We start from the raw sequence: 13692 nt of genomic DNA, 5'->3' as shown, positions 1-13692 counted from the left end.
TACTCTCACTCTGTGAACCTACATACTAGAGCTGTGTGCTTCACAGGAATCCATGCCAACATTTTCTTCAGTTTCAACCAATATAGTTTCACACCCCAAAAGTATCATTTTGAAAAAAAACCCTCAATCTCCAAACAAGACTCAATCAAAGCCATTTGCTACAGCATTAGAACCATGCAATACCATGACCTGTGGGACTCAGCTTCACTTCTGAACCATGGTTTATGGTCCTTATTTTTTATTTGACTATATTATACACTACAGTGGGGTGTGTTAACCATCTTAGAGAAATTGGAAAGGGTCCAGAGAAGAGCAACAAGAATGATTAAAGGTCTTGAGAACATGACCTATGAAGGAAGGCTGAAATAATTGGGTTTGTTTAGTTTGGAAAAGAGAAGACTGAGAGGGGACATGATAGCAGTTTTCAGGTATCTAAAAGGGTGTCATAAGGAGGAGGGAGAAAACTTGTTCACCTTAGCCTCTAAGGATAGAACAAGAAGCAATGGGCTTAAACTGCAGCAAGGGAGGTCTAGGTTGGACATTAGGAAAAAGTTCCTAACTGTCAGGGTGGTTAAACACTGGAATAAATTGCCTAGGGAGGTTGTGGAATCTCCATCTCTGGAGATATTTAAGAGTAGGTTAGATAAATGTCTATCAGGGATGGTCTAGACAGTATTTGGTCCTGCCATGCGGGCAGGGGACTGGACTCGATGACCTCTCGAGGTCCCTTCCAGTCCTAGAATCTATGAATCTATGAATCTTATTCTTAATTCATGTGAATTTTTACTGTTTCCTGTTTTTCTTTGTATCATTTTCAGGTGGGGAGAAGAAATGAAAGCACTCTCGCTTAATAGCCATTCAAGAAGATCTCACAAAAAGAACTAATATGGCTGAATCACCAGAGAAATTAAAATGGATTGAAATTCAAAGAGATCCACTGGCACTCTCAGTAGTGTAATCTTCTTTTTAAATGGCACATTTTGGAGTGTTCCTGAATCTAGTCATAGTAATAAGCAGATATTCATTGGTGCTGGCTGCTACAAATCTTTATTCATTGCCTGTTCCTTTTTGGTTGTGGAAAAAAGCTCGCCTTACTTTAATATAGTTATCTAAGGGCCACATTCCACCATTTAGGCACAAATCTGCACCAGCATATGAGGAACTGGGAGAGGCATAATCCCTCTCCCAGCTCTCTAGCATTCAGAAGAAACATGCCATGGCCCTTCCTCTTCCTGCCCCTGCCTGCTTCCTTGAGAGGATTTGTGGCCCTTAGGGTGCACAGCAGGAAGGAGTCACGGAGGGGGGCAGTCTTTGTGCTTCCCTGAGTATAGGGACTGGGGTCTTTCTGGGCCCTTATGTGGAGTTCCTAAGAAATGAGGGGAAAACTACTTATGCCTCCTGCTCCCACCAATTCATCCGTCCAAAAGCCTGTGAAAATCTAGCCCTTAATTCTTTGTACATAGCTTGTTTTATAATAAATGACCTAAGTAAAAGTGAGTCTCAGCACAGTGTATTTCTATTAAATGCAAAAATGATGCTGATGCACTGTTAAGATTGAAATGTTATGCTCACTAAAATCAGAAAATGTAGAGTTAAGGGACCAGAGCCTCAGCTGGTGCAAACTGACAGCTTCCTTGGCTTCATTGGAGCCATATTGATTGACACCAGCTGAAGATCTGGCCCCAGGTTTCCAGAGACACTTTTGCACAGTAGGGTTTTTTATCATCTAATCATAACACTTATATATGCAATAACACAAAATGTTGTATTTGTTCATAGAGTGTTATAAAAGAATGTGTAGTTTTAACATGGAAGCCTACAATCCTGTATACCATGTTTACAGTTTTACAAACACAATGTAAGAACACAATGCAGCTTATTTCCTTGGTATGAAGTTATTTGCTAAATAGTGTTATTTCAATCAGGGTTGTATGATCCTAGACGGAATAACCCTTTTCAAATATATGGGCCTGTCTGCTTCTCCTCTCACATCTGTATAAATCAAGAATTTCTCCACCGGAGCTAATGAAGATACACCTGTGCAAAAACTAGTATAAATGCATAATCAGGCCCCTAAATGTGCAAGCTTTAAATTGGAAACTCTTTAGAGTAGGAATTGTGGTTTTCTTTTATCTCATTCAGCCCCTGTGCTTAAAAATAACAATAATCAATAAAAAGGTGACAGTTAAGGTTGGGAATCTTGAATTTCCTGAATTTCATAGTACAATCTAAGGGCCTTGTTCCACTACCCTACTCTGAGTGGGTAGCACTTATCTACTTACTGATGTCAATGGAACGACTCATGTGAGTAAGTACTATGCAATGTGAGTGCAGAATCCAGCACTTAGTAGTCGCACACTTTAGTCTCAGTATACTATGTAAAGTTGGCATATTAATAAAGTGGCAAGGTGAGGCAGCATGACCCAGTGGGTGTGGTACTAACCCAGCATTTGGGAGAGCTAGATTCAATTCCCTGTTCTACCACAGACTTCCTGGGTGGCCTATAGTCAAGCTAATTAGTCTCTCTAGGCCTCAGTTCCCCGTATATAAAACAGGAATAATAGCAATTCCTTATCTCACAAGGATGTTGTGAGGATAAATACATTAAAGATTGAGGTGCTCAGGTAACAGGTGCTTTTGCAAGTACCCTATCCAGAAAATCTAATAATAGGTTTTGGCCTGTTTCCAAATCTGCTCAGGCATGATATCTTCCTTCTTAATAATAATATGGACTTGAGTTATATCAGCCTTCAACCAGTAATCGACCTTCTATGAGGATGCAAAATCTAAAGCATGAGGGGAAGAGAAGATGAAACCTAATTCAGCACCATTGAGGGCAAAGGGAATTTTACTATTGACTTCAGTGGATCAGGATAAGACTGATAACACAGACGGGTAATTGAAAATGTAGGCCACTTTTTTTCCTATGTGTTTAACGAATGGGAGCTAAAATCTTCCTTTTGTGTAAACATGATCTGAGTTAAGGATGAGCTTATTACAAGAATTCTGTTTCACTCCAGTCTTACTAAGAATTGCAATTATAATTACATTTTCATTTCCACAAAAAGAATAATAAACTCCGAATTTTGGAAGAGCAATCTATCATTTTGTTTTGCTTGTTATAGACATAGTCTGCAGATTTCAGGGTATTTTGTTAAAGAAATGTCATAGTTAATTTGGATTAATTGAAAGTTAAGCATATGCTTAAGTGCTTTACTAGATTTGATTGCCCTGTATGGTCCTATAGAGCTGGTGGAACGTTGCAGAAGCAGGCTCACAGAATATTCCAATTCAAGGCAATGGGATTACTCTATATAAATTAAGCATATGCATCAGTGAACATGGATTTAGTGGTGTATTGTGCTATGGCTGCACTGCCAAAAAAGTACAATGCACTTTCCCTGTACCTTTTAATCAGAGTAGCAATCTATGATAGGCCTTTCTCAGCAATATCAAGGAATATTTTCATTACCGCCTTACAGTCAATGGACAAATACTGCACATTTATGTTTGTTTTTTATTCTAATCAAAATCTCACTATACTTTATGCTGCATTTGAAAGAAAATACTAGACTGTGCTGTAGTTTGCTAATAATCTGTATAAGTATAGTTCAAATCTGCATTCTGAAAAAAGCCTTGGGCCCAAACATTCTATGTCAGGTACTGACTATGGTCCAGATGTCTATTCATTCATATTAGCTAACAGGGCCGGCTCCAGGCATCAGCTCAGCAAGCAGGTGCTTGGGGCAGCCAAGGGGAAGGGGCGGCACGTCGAGCTCTTTGGCGGCGGGTCCCTCGGTCCCTCTCGGAGGGAAGGATCTGCCGCCGAATTGCCGCTGAAGAAGAAAGCTGCGTGGTGGAGCTGCCGCCGATCGCGATCACGGCTTTTTTCTTTTTTTTCCGCCGCTTGGGGCTGCAAAAACCCTGGAGCCGGCCCTGTTAGCTAATATTACTAATCACATATGTCTGTTAACAAAAGTGAAGAAATGTTTTTAAAACTTCTTTTTGCTGGTGCCAATATGACTTAAGGAATGAACATGTATCCAAGAAGGTAGTGCAAGAAATATATATACTACATAAGTAATAATGTTGGGGATTTTACATTTGTAATTATATTTCACATGATTTAAAAATTGCACTATACTCAGCTATGATGCTATGGAAATTATAAATAATAATTTAAAATAGCTGTATTAAAGCACTCCTCTATATTAGTTTAAAATGCCTTTGGGGGAGAAGGAGCTAAAACAATTATACATCTTACACTGATATCACTATAAATGCCTTCTAACAGAAGTTGATGTCAATAGAACTACTATGCATTGTGGTACTTCCATTGACAGGCTAAGAAGATCAGTGGGTCCTTTGGACACATTGATAATGTCAGAGAATCACAACATTGTTATGGAGTGAAATCCTGGCCCCACTGAAATCAATAGACTTTTGCCATTGGCTCCAAAGGGGCCAGAATGCCACCCTTGCTCCCCTTTGCAATATCTGTGTACAGCAAAATTCTTTGGCATGACTGCCCTCATATAACTGGCTTCACTAAAGTTGAGGTGGCGTGGAGTGCAACAAAGACACATCAAAAGGTAGACAAAAGAAAATAACAGGGACTGACTCTTGATAAAGTATCTGGTCGGATCAGACAATGGACTGGTACATAGCCATCATTTTTTTTTAAGTGCACAGTGTACCAGGTACTTCTCTTTGTGTAGGAGTATATCATAGTACACGGTACTGTGCTTTGAGGGAGCAATGCTTTTTTATGCAAAGTCATCCTCCAGTCTGTTAACGTTCACTTTATCAGGTTCACTTCTCTTTTCCTTTCCCTTCATGCCCTCTTGAACATGCCAGCTGCAGACTCACCACTGCCCAACTGTCTAAAGCAGCCTAACACTGGAAAATGGAAAAAAAGGAGTCTTGTGGATGGGAAGTGGTGAGGAGGGGGTGAAGGGGAATTTCAGGGCTCAGAGGCTCAGAGGATTAGTAATTGCAGAAGTTAGTTTATTTGTTTAGACTGGCAGTGGGTGAAAGTCTCTGCCACGCTATCACAAGACCGTTCAGGCCTGTATGAAATGAGTTTCTCTTCCTCCAGTTCCCAGTGGATGATTGTCAGAAAACACTAACAGAACTGGAATTGCTTGGCTCTCCCTGCAGGCAGGGGTGCAGGAACAATTTGTATAGTGAGGGTGCTGGGAGCCATTTAACCAAACTGTAAACCTTGTATATAATGGAAACCACTTCAAGCCAGGGGGTGCAGCAGCACCCCTAGTTCCAGCACCTGTGCCTGCCGAGAGGCTGACTATCAAATAAGCGTGGAAATTACAATAGCTTCTTGCCGCACTGAGGTTGCTCTTAGAAAGAGTTAACACACAACAGTGGGACAGTGTGAGACAAATTTGACTTGCTTTTTTTCTAGAAGCCATCTGCAATCAAGGAGTACACATGTTCTTTTGATACAGAATTTCATCAATAGGCATTGATAAGAGAATGTTGTACATCTTCTATTGAGAGAAGATTTCAGTACCTTAGGATTTCAGTCTGGTTACCTTTCAAGTGCACTAAATTCACTTCCAGCCAAATTCTGTTCTCAGCTCCCCCAGTTTAAATTGGGAGTTACCCCTATTGAAGTCAATGGCCTTGGATAACCACTCTTTCCAAGATGCGTGCCAATGTAGTGACTAGGGGAGGATACAGGGAGCTGTGGCTCTCAGATGCAGTCCTCCCAGCCCGAGCACAAGAGCAAGAAGTGTCCTACTTTAACTTAGCCTGCTGGTGTAAGGTCCCCATGCAGAGCTCATGCCCACTCCTTTCCCTCAGCCCTCCTGCTTTTCCCGCTTATGCTGGTGTGGGAAGGGTGTCTTGCATGGGAGGCAGCACAGCTCTATGCCAGCAGCGATTCTCCTTCACACTGGAATTCCACTGGAATCTCTGACTGGTTTAAAACCATTTTGCATAGCAGCAAAGTGGCCTTAGTGGACCAGGTAATCTGGGCCAATTTCAGTGGAAATTACTCCAGATTTACACCAGATGTGCCAGAGAGCAGAGTTTAGTGCAGGGGTTGGCAATCTTTCAATTTATTCACTCTAATTTAAGGTTTCGCAGGCCAGTAATACATTTGAACGTTTTTAGAAGGTCTCTTTCTATAAGTCTATAATATATAACTAAAATATTGTTGTATGTAAAGTAAATAAGGTTTTTTAAATGTTTAAGAAGCTTCATTTAAAATTAAATTAAAATGCAGAGCCCCCCGGACCAGTGGCCAGGACCTGGGCAGTGTGAGTGCCACTGAAAATCAGCTCGCGTGCCACCTTTGGCACGTGTGCCATAGGTTGCCTACCCCGATCTAACTTCTTACCGCACCTGGATGGTTCTTGGAGGTCTCACATCTGTGTAATGACCAGGTCTAAATCTGCTTCACTTACAATATAGCTAAAGGAGACATTGTTGAAAATGCAATTTGCTCATTCTGTTACGATGGAGGGCTCCATCCTCATCTCAGACACTATACCTGTGTGCTCAGCAATATCGAACTGTTCCAGACGTTCACAAAACCGTGGCTAAACACACATACAGTGAGTTATTTCAACCCAAGGAGCCCTTTCTTTCTACCATGCTTCATCTCATCCACACCACTAATCAAAATTTAATTCAGAGAGAAATATTTATTCAGGAAAAGAAATGTGAGGCAGTGATGACGTGCTGCCACCGAGCACCACCACCAATGTGTGTGTGGAGAGGGGTAAGGGGGGGGAAGGAAATAACTTCCTCTTACTTATGTTGCACAGGACTTGAACCTAGTTGGGAATCTCTGAAGGAGCATGCCGCTAGAGCTACTATTAAACACCTCTTCACGTCAGCAGCAGGATAAAATCCTGTAATATTCCTGAAATGAATGGCATGCCTCCCTAAAGCAGCACCACAAGAAACACTTCGTTAAGTTACAGATCACATGCCCACTGCTGACTTTCCTCAGAACCCATTATTTGCCAGTGTTTGAGCAAAGCTCTGCTTTCAAATCTGCATAGTGGGTCTGGACTCCAGTATTCTTCTCATCTTTCATCTTCTTCACTGACATCAATCTCTGAAGGGAACATAGGGAAAGCAGCATTCCAGAGCCGATGTGGTATTTGTTATGGAGGTCTGAAAGCAGATTTTGTTGCAGAGGCCTGTCCCTGACGCAGCATGCTTCCCATGGTGGTGCAGCTTGCCACGGCGCATACAGGGCCTGGTCAAGACAGCACAAAACACATGGACCTCAATACAACCAGTAGGAGTTGAGACAGCTGGTCACAGAGCCACCTTCTCAGTAAATTAGTGTAATCAGGCATATGATTGCGGAAATTCCCATCAGAGTATGTGAAATGAAAAGGTGTTTTTTCCCCCCATTGAGACAGCATCTGTACATCCACTTGCTCCAGCTGTATTACATCTGGTTCATCTGCTGACTGTAGCCCCAAAACCCCAGACTGAGCCTGATGAAGAATTTAAATGGCGGAATCACATACTAATTTTTCTGCTTTGTTTCAAGCACTAAACCAGAGGTAGGCAACCTATGCCGAAGGCGGCACGCGATCTGATTTTCAGTGGCACTCACGCTGCCTAGGTCCTGGCCACCGGTCCGGGGGGCTCTGTATTATAATTTAATTTTACATGAAGCTTCTTAAACATTTTAAAAACCTTATTTACTTTACATACAACAATAGTTTAGTTATATATTATAGACTTATAGAAAGAGACCTTCTAAAAATGTTAAAATGTATTACTGGCACGCAAAACCTTAAATTAGAGTGAATAAATGAAGACTCGGCACACCACTTCTGAAAGGTTGCCGACCCCTGATCTAGAGAGAGATCCTCCCCTTTACTTTGAGTGACACCTGTACACTGCCCTGGGCCATAAAAACACTGCAGCCAGATGGCAAAGAACTTCTCTGGTGCAGGCCCTGCTTAGGGCTTCCAAACGCATCCCTACACTGCCTGAACTGAGGCCCTGGAGCAGGAGGCATGCTAGGATGAGGCTGGAGGCATGAGACAGCATGTCAAGGGAACCCCCGTACACTGAGCACTATGGAGATTCTGTGCTATTCCAAGCTGTGGGGCAGCCTCTGCTGCTCTAATACACCAGGAAATTCACCAACTCCTTCTACAGCTCCAAACTGGGAGGGCACAGTGTGACTTAAAGCCACCGTTGTCCTCTAGCTAGGTTGTCAGTTCTAATGCAGTACAGCCTCTCCCCCTCATCTTTACAGTCACATTGCTGAGCATTTTTATTAAATTGTGGTTGTACACCATCATTTCTTATTTGGCCCCATTCCTGAAGTTGATATTTAGACAAAACTCTCCTTGACGTTTATGGTTTTAGGCCTGAGTAAGGACTGTAGGACAGGCAGTGGTAGTGAGAGCTTGCCCAGCAGTGGGTCTGTACCTATCACTGGAAAAACTTCCTCATGGGATGAGTCTGAGAGGATAAGTTTGTATTAACAATCATAGACTTTAAAGCCAGATGGGACCATCATCTAGTCTGACACATTGCAGGCCACAGAACTTCACCCACCCACTCCTATAATAAACCCAAAACCTCTGGCTGAGTTATTGAAGTCTCAAATCATGATTTAAAGACTTCAAATTACAGAGAATCCTCCATTTAAACTAGTTTAAATCTGCAAGTGACACATGCCCCATGCTGGAGAGGAAGGTGAAAATCACTCAGGGTCTCTGCCAATCTGACCCATGGCAAAAGTCCTTCCTGACCCCAAATATGGTGATTAGTTAGACCCTGATAATTTTGGCAATACCCAACAGCTAGACTGAATTCTCTGCAGTAACTTAGAGCCCTCTGCATCTACTGTCCCATCACTGGCCATTGGGGATATTTGCTACTAGCAATCACAGATCGGCTACATGCCCTTGTAGGCAGTCTCATCATACCCAAAACTCATCAAGCTCAGTCGTGAATCAAGTTAGGTTTTTTAACCCCCACTACTCCTCTTGGAAGGCTGTTCTAGAACTTTACTCCTCTGATGGTTCGAAACTTCATCCAATATCAAGCTTAAATTTGTTGATGGCTAGTTTATATCCATTTGTTCTTATGTCAGCATTGGCACTTAACTTAAACAACTCCTCTCTCTCCTTGTTATTTATCCTTCTGATGTATTTTTAGAGAGCAATCATATCTCCCCTCAGCTTTTGTTTGGTTAAGCTAAACAAGCCAAGCTCTTTGAGTTCCCTCTCATAAGTTAGGTTTCCATTCTTCTGATCATCCTAGTAGCTCTTCTCTGCACCTGTTCCAGTTTGAAGTCATCTTTCTTAAACATGGGAGACCAGAATTGCATGCAGTATCCCAGATGAGGTCTCACCAGTGCCTTGTATAATGGTACTGATACTTCCCTATCTCTACTGGAAATACCTTGCCTGATGCATCCTAGGAGTGCATTAATCTTTTTCACAACCACATCACATTGGCAGTTCATAGTCATCCTGTGATCAACCAATATACCCAGGTCTTTCTCCTCCTCTGTCACTTCCAACTAAGTGCCAGGTTTATAGCAAAAATTATTGTTGTTAGTCCCTAATCTTGCACTATTAAATTTCATCCCATTTCTATCACTCCAGTTTTCAAGGTCATCCAGATACTCTTGTATGATATTCTGGTCCGCCTCCATATTGGCAATACCGTCCAACTGTTCTGGTTGATACTAATTGAGATGACAGTTTTTGTGACGTGGCCACATCTAACAGACTAAAACCACCAAATCTTTTTTATGCAGGCTAATTTATAGCCATGACTTTCAGTTAGGAGCCAACTTGACTGGGTTTTGGAATGATGGATTCGGTATAATACTGCCAATATCTGAAGTTGCCAGGTTCATGCTTTGGTGCATTTTTAAGTGTCCTAATTCTGAAAAACCTACCAATCCTTTAAAACAAGAGCTACAGTACTGTCAGCATCCCAGCTTCTCAGCTGGCTAACCCATCAGCATAGATTCCTCCTTAAAAAAATTAAGTGCACAATGATAATACAACTTCCACAAACATGTCTGCTCTGCTCTTGTGAGCAAGCAGACTAGTGAAATATACTCAACTCCTGCTCTCCGACGGCATGTAGCTAAACACTCTGCCTGTTCATGCCAACAGAGCCCACAGGAACAGTAGAGTGGTGGAGAAGAACCTCCAAACCAAAAGAAAGCTGGTTGTTTAATTTCAGGTTTGGGAGCCCTGCAGCGTAGGGGATAGCTCCAAAGTAGTTCACTAAGGCTCTTGCAGAGATATAGATCAGAACTATACAGAGTGTCACATGGCCTGTTTATGGAAAGAACATTTGTCCATATCTCATAAAACAGACTCAAACTGGGAATGACAAAATCAAGCTATGGTTGTGCAAAAATAACAACTGAGGTTGGGCAAAAAGAAACCTAAGCAAAGAAGAAAACTTTTTTTCCCTGCTAGTGCCAAGTAAATGCTGTATGTTAGTGGAGTTCTAACAGAACAATTTCGCTGTATCCAAATGAAAGAGCAATAAGATGTCTTGCTTGCAAGCCTTTTTAGCCATTTATCTGTCATTTATCTGTCATGGGGTCTAGAATTCATGAATAGAAGTGTAAAAATACCAAAATTACACACTATGATACATCTACCAAAATTATATACTCTGATCAGTGTCACTCATTCACTACATCTTGGTGGTGACGTGATCCTATCAGACATCTGTTTTAAAACCCAATTATGCCTGAGTTTTCACAAAAAAGGTCATTCCTACAGCTGCTCCTTTCATGTCTAGACTGCTCCAGTGTTGTCTACTTCTTGCTCATAGTTATTTGAAATATGTACCTCTCTGTGTACAGTGGGAAGTCATTGACAACAATCTGTCATAGCATTGCAGTAAGCAAGTGCTATTTAGAGATTCTCTAATTCAAAGGTGTCCATAATGTGTTACTTCCTTGCACAGGTTACCCTCATGGCTATTTTGTGTGTAGGGAAGAGAGCAGCATAGGTGGGCAAGAAATACATGGAGCTCTGTGCTCCATCCCCAATATGCCAGCCAGTACAACTGAACCATTGTGGAAGGGGAGGTTAACTCTATTAGAAAGAAGACTGATGCAGCTTACTTCCCCTCCTCTGCCCCTGGAATAAGGGGAAAGCTGAGGACAAATTGTGAATCTCTGAGTCACTATGTGCTGCTCCTTACTTAGGCTGGATAGCAATGTGACAACTCAGCCCTAGAGAAAAATGAATCTAGGTATTTAGGTAGGAAAAGAAATAATAGTGCATAATTCCTGCATAATATTAGAATGCCAAGAGCATCATATTGTTCTCTTCAAACTAATTTGCAATAATTTATTCACCAAACACAACACACAAATTCAGCAGCCGCTCTATTTTCCATCTTCCTGTCTCCATATTTCTTAGCAGCTCATCCCTTTCCTGTTTTTCTCACCAGAGAACACTCTTTTATATCCTGGCCAGTTAAGGCCCAGCACAGAGGATACAAGAGCAGGTGAGATGGAGGAAGGAGTAAGAATGACTGGAAAACATGGGGAGTGAGTACGGACAGAACTATGACTATATTGTAATCTCTCTTCCTCCCCCTCCCTCCACATTCTATGCAATGCCTAGGGCCCTACCAAATTCACGGTCCATATTGGTCAATTTCAAAGTCATGGGATTTTTTAAATGGTAAATTTCGTGATTTCAGCGATTTCAATCGGAAATTTCATGGTGTTGTAATTGTAGAGGACCTGACCCAAAAAGGAGTTGTGGGAAGAGGGGTTGAAAGGTTATTGTAGGGGGCGTTACAGTATTGCTACTTTACTTCTGCACTGCTGCTGGTCGTGGCGCTGCCTTCAGAGCTGGGTGATTGGACAGCAGTGGCTGCTGGCTGGGAGACCAGCTCTGAAGACAGAGCCACTGCCAGCAGCAGCGCAGAAGTAAGGGTAGCATGATATGGTACGCTGCCCAGCTCTGAAGTCAGCACAGAAGTAAGGGTGGCAATACCGTGACCCCCTAAAATAACCTTGTGACCCCCCTGCAATTCCCTTTTGGGTCAGGACCCCCAATTTGAGAAACGCTGGTATCCCCCCAGGAAATCTGTATAGCAGGGGTAGGCAACCGATGGCACGCGTGCCGAAGGCGGCACGCGAGCTGATTTTCAGTGGCACTCACACTGCCCGGGTCCTGGCCACCAGTCCAGGGGGCTCTGCATTTTAATTTAATTTTAAATGAAGCTTCTTAAACATTTTAAAAACCTTATTTACTTTACATACAACAATAGTTTAGTTATATATATTATAGACTTATAGAAAGAGACCTTCTAAAAACGTTAAAATGTATTACTGGCACGCGAAACCTTAAATTAGAGCAAATAAATGAAGCCTCGGCACACCACTTCTGAAAGGTTGCCGACCCCTGCTGTATAGTGTAGGTTAAAAGCACACAAAAGACCAGATTTCAGGGTGTGTGACGCATTTTTCATGCCCGTGAATTTGGTAGGGCCCTAGCAATGCCACATCCAATACTAGGGCGATGGGAGCCACACAAAAACCTGAATAGATAGATACCTTAGGCAGGGCAGAGAGGGAACATTAGCTAAACTTTTACTAACTTTGAAAGTGATATAAGTTCTGCTTATTTTGAGGACTGGGTGAAGAATCCAGTCAGTTCTTATTTTATCTCAGGCAGGCAATGTATCCATACCTGAAACAGAGGATTGCTTTAGAATTGCTCCTTGTGCGAAACACAAGAACCAGGGAGAATTGTAGACTCTATGCATGGTGAGGGAATGTACATAGGTGTAGTTGCAGCCATTGCTGAGGTGAAGCTCAGCCCTGCTTCCTAATCAAGTTGGTACCCAACTGGCAAATCTAGTTTTATGAGAGCATATCTGCTTTGCAGAGAATTTTCAGTTTCCTGTCAGTAAAACAAATTATGTACATTTTAATGAAACCTTCAGAGTTACAGAGGCTGTCACTATGCATGCTGTAGCTATGCCGATATATGCCAAATTCAGAAAACCACAAAAATGCTGAAGCTGTATATGTGGTTTGACCAGGGTGCTAACTGAAGGAAGTGGATGTACCAATAGGTCTTCAGTGCTAGTGTAAGCTTTGCCTTTACCACAAAAAACAAATTAATTTGGATTCAATGTTAAAAATAAAAATGTCACCACTACATTGGCTCATTTGAATTCAGAATGAGCTGTCAGTGGAAAATGTGAGCTTCTGAAATGCCCTTATCCTTTTCCATGGCACAGCATGAAACCTTGTAATCTACAAGGTGTCACAGATGAACAATACAATATAAGTTTGTGTCATTTTAGTTATACAAACTGTATGACCAAAACGCTTTCCAGAGTTAAATGACACAGCTACAGAGCGGGAATCTATCCGCTCAGCTTTTATTTATTACTTTAAAAGGTACAGTACAGAATGGGCATGACAAAAAAGATATGTTTTCAAAGGAGATAAGTTTATTTGCTCAGGACAGGCATGGGGTATAAAAGCAGTGTGATGGGGTGTTCACTTCACACTCGCCTAGGAATAGAGTAACCATATTTCACAAAGGGAAAATGGACACCACGCAGGGCTAGCCCAAGCCAATTGTCCCCTGCCCACCTGAGTCCCCCTTCCCCCTACCTGAGTCACTGGCCCAAGCCCTGCCTCCCCCACGTGCAGGGCTCTTGTCCGAGTCCAGC

At 42.1% G+C, this 13692-nt stretch overlaps 1 protein-coding gene across 3 annotated transcripts in view; it reads left to right on the top strand.

The window, feature by feature from the left end:
• The window catches only part of LOC135879123 (mucin-5AC-like), a 29873-nt gene extending 26775 nt beyond the window's left edge, over positions 1–3098 (top strand). For all 3 annotated transcript variants that reach the window (XM_065404977.1, XM_065404975.1, XM_065404976.1), the window contains one exon: positions 819–3098. In XM_065404977.1, the coding sequence (XP_065261049.1) occupies positions 819–851 (33 nt within the window). In that variant the 3' untranslated portion in view covers positions 852–3098. The remainder of the gene's footprint in view (positions 1–818) is intronic.
• The last annotated feature ends 10594 nt before the right edge of the window (positions 3099–13692 follow it).

Source organism: Emys orbicularis, chromosome 5, assembly GCF_028017835.1.
Source record: "Emys orbicularis isolate rEmyOrb1 chromosome 5, rEmyOrb1.hap1, whole genome shotgun sequence".
In the NCBI taxonomy this organism is placed as follows: Eukaryota; Metazoa; Chordata; order Testudines; family Emydidae; genus Emys; species Emys orbicularis.
Note: the sequence above shows the minus strand (reverse complement) of the source record. Positions and strands in the feature narration are given on the sequence as shown.